Source organism: Merops nubicus, unplaced genomic scaffold (genome assembly GCF_000691845.1).
Source record: "Merops nubicus isolate BGI_N331 unplaced genomic scaffold, ASM69184v1 scaffold17953, whole genome shotgun sequence".
Taxonomy (NCBI): Eukaryota; Metazoa; Chordata; class Aves; order Coraciiformes; family Meropidae; genus Merops; species Merops nubicus.
In genome coordinates, this window is record NW_008597163.1 from 22,546 (window position 1) to 25,355 (window position 2,810).

The 2,810-nt window shown below is 35.9% G+C and overlaps 1 protein-coding gene across 1 annotated transcript in view; it reads left to right on the forward strand.

Annotated features, from left to right (window-relative positions):
- Nucleotides 1-223: 223 nt before the first annotated feature.
- The window catches only part of CEP170 (centrosomal protein 170kDa), a gene marked incomplete at its 3' end in the record, with an annotated part of 71,139 nt that continues 68,552 nt past the window's right edge, over nucleotides 224-2,810 (forward strand). The window contains exon 1 of the mRNA XM_008936632.1: nucleotides 224-363. Coding sequence (XP_008934880.1) covers nucleotides 259-363 — 105 coding nt within the window. The remainder of the gene's footprint in view (nucleotides 364-2,810) is intronic.

Sequence of the window (2,810 nt, forward strand, 5' to 3'; positions counted from 1 at the left end):
CTCCAATTAAATTTGCCAAAGTTGCATGAAGCAGAACCTCAGAGTATGTAAATCCAGAGCCTGTCACTTCCTGTGGTTGCTGGATTCAGTACATGCTTTTGAAAATGCTGTATTTTCAGAGGCTTTTTGTATTCTGCTCACAGTGTTTGCTGAGAAGGAACTGTAGCTAAAAATAACTAAAACGAATTTCTCTGTCTCTCTTTCTTTCTCTCTGCAGGATGACGTAGCTTTGCCAAGGATTTATCAGCTAAGCAGAAAATGAGCTTAACATCCTGGTTTTTGGTGAGCAGTGGAGGCACCCGCCATAGGCTGCCACGAGAAATGATTTTTGTTGGAAGAGATGACTGTGAGCTGATGTTACAGGTAATTGCATCAGTCTTCTATGTACAACTGCTCAGATTGTGAATTTTATGCACTGGTTTTATATTCCTTTTGAAAATTAAATTTCCCAGATGTTGAAGAAGCAATTCTTTTGGTTAATCTTTGTGTTAGAAAAAAGTTAGTTTAAATATGTTGCCACCAACTGTGTGGTTACTGTCGAAGGACAGAGGACAACATCTTCTTCCTGTAAATCACATATAGAATGCAAGAATAGATGATGAAATAATTTTACAATATGATCAGTGAAGTAAGTAGACTGTGCTCCATAAAATGTGATAATGCTAAGTGCACTGTTTGGTTTTTTTTTTTTTTCAAAAGAGCTTTCTTTTTCCGGCAACTTGTAATCTAATTTAGTCACATGATTTGATGCGACTCTATCGCCATGTCCTGATCTTGTTGCACAAAGGCAAATTAAATTAGCAGAGAAGAGCATTTCTCTATCTCTAAGGAAGTTGAATGACTCAGTCTCAGTAATGGTTTCAGTGGAACTGTAAAAACAGAAGTCTTAGTCAAAATAGTTTGATACGTCAGTAGCTTCCTCAACTTTGAGGGTCACTGTGTGTAAACCTTAGAAGTGTGTAACTGTATTGTTATTTAGCCTTATTGTATGTCCTTTACCCCATCCAAGCTGCAGTCTTCTGAGCTGCTGCTTTCTAGTATATATATTTTTGAATGGAGCATGGAAATATTTTGGGAGTTTCTTGAATTCTTGTGGGATTTTTACTGCAGAGATCTTAAAGAAGATTTGAGTTCAAAACTAGTATTCTCCACTCTACTTACCATTCAATAAAATATTTTCTTCTGGATTTTTTACTCCCAAGAGTTGTGTATGCAGACATTAATGGCCATCTTAGAATCTCACTTGCAAATGAAGTGGCTAGAACCCTATTTTTATGTGTATTACTCGGAATGTGCTATCTAGTAAACTGCATTTTGCTCTCAACCTCTGAAGGCATTTGAAGATTTTATTGGTGATGGAAATTGTCCTGTGAGAAAGTATTTGAAAGTACTCTTGATTTTGCTTTGGAAACAGGCAATGTGATGTGTTGGTTATTTATATGGGAAGTGTTAAAAAAACCCAAAACAAATAACAAATAAGCACAAAAAAACCACAACTAAAAACCAAAAAGGCAGCCAAAAAACACTGCCTTTTTGGTTCCTGCCCAGAAAATTGTAGTCAAATGCTTTTATTTTACCACTAGCTTGTTGTAATAGGCCGATGTTTCTGAACAAGGGAGCCTTTTCTTCCTTCTCTCTCCCATATGCTATCTCCTGTCTATGTTCATCAGTCGTTAGAGTGAAGCTACATACACAAGCATTTGTTGTTTTGTGTTACAGAGCTTCACTCATCACCTTCAAAAGCAGCTACCTCTTTGATTAATATTGTGAATAGTTTCCAGTCATTTACAAATGTTATTTGTAGTATTGACTTCAGAGTTAGTAAAAAGAACCAAGGGGCCTGATGATTTTCAAAACCATTCTGTTTAGCCTGCTGTTATGTTAGGTCTACAGGCCAGCATGACTGTAACCCCACATACTGCCTCAGGGGGAGGAACCCGCCAAAAGAGAAACTAAGAGTGTGTTCTTGTTCTGTATGTATAGCTCGTTGTGTAGGTCTTTTCTTTCCACCCTTGACAACTTTGTTCTCTTATTGCAAAGCATGTGGACAATGCATGATAAAGAAAGCAGAATTTAATGCTTTTATTCATAATCTCTTGATAGAAAACATGTTAGAAAAGCCTTATTAAAAGGCTTAAAAACTCTGTTGCATGACTGATAAAATAAGACCTTAGATCTGTACCTAACACTGTTGTTCCAAGAGGTTTGTTCATGTCTGGGAATACATTTGCTTTAAATGTGTTATTTGGTAAACATGCTCAAATATAGTGTGCAGTCTTTCTATTTAGCTAGTTGCTCCAATGCATCACGCAACTTGTGGATAAACACCACGTTTTCCCTTTTCACCATTATGTTTAGAAAACTTTTTGAATCTTCACGGGGAAATCATCTCCAAGGTAGAAGAAATCCAAATTATATATTTTTATGTTTGTATATCAAAATTATTTCCAAAGAAGAATACTCCAATTTTCTGCATTTTGAACATTTTCTTAGTAGTCTGGATTGAATTGAAGAGTCTTCGTCTAAAATAATGGCAGTTAAAAATTTATTTTAAATGAGGATGGAGTTTTTCTTTTTAGCTTCATATGGCTCTTAGCACAGTTATTCTGTGATTTTTATTATTACTGCAGTCATATATAAGTCTTTGTACTGGGTCTGGCTACGTTTGAGTTTATTTGCTTTATAGAAACCCTTATGGTACTATGTTTTGGATTTGTGACCAAAATACTGTTGCTAACATGCCAATATTTTAGCTATTGCTGAACAGTGTCTGCATAGTTTCAAGACATTCTCTCTCACTCTGCTCTTCC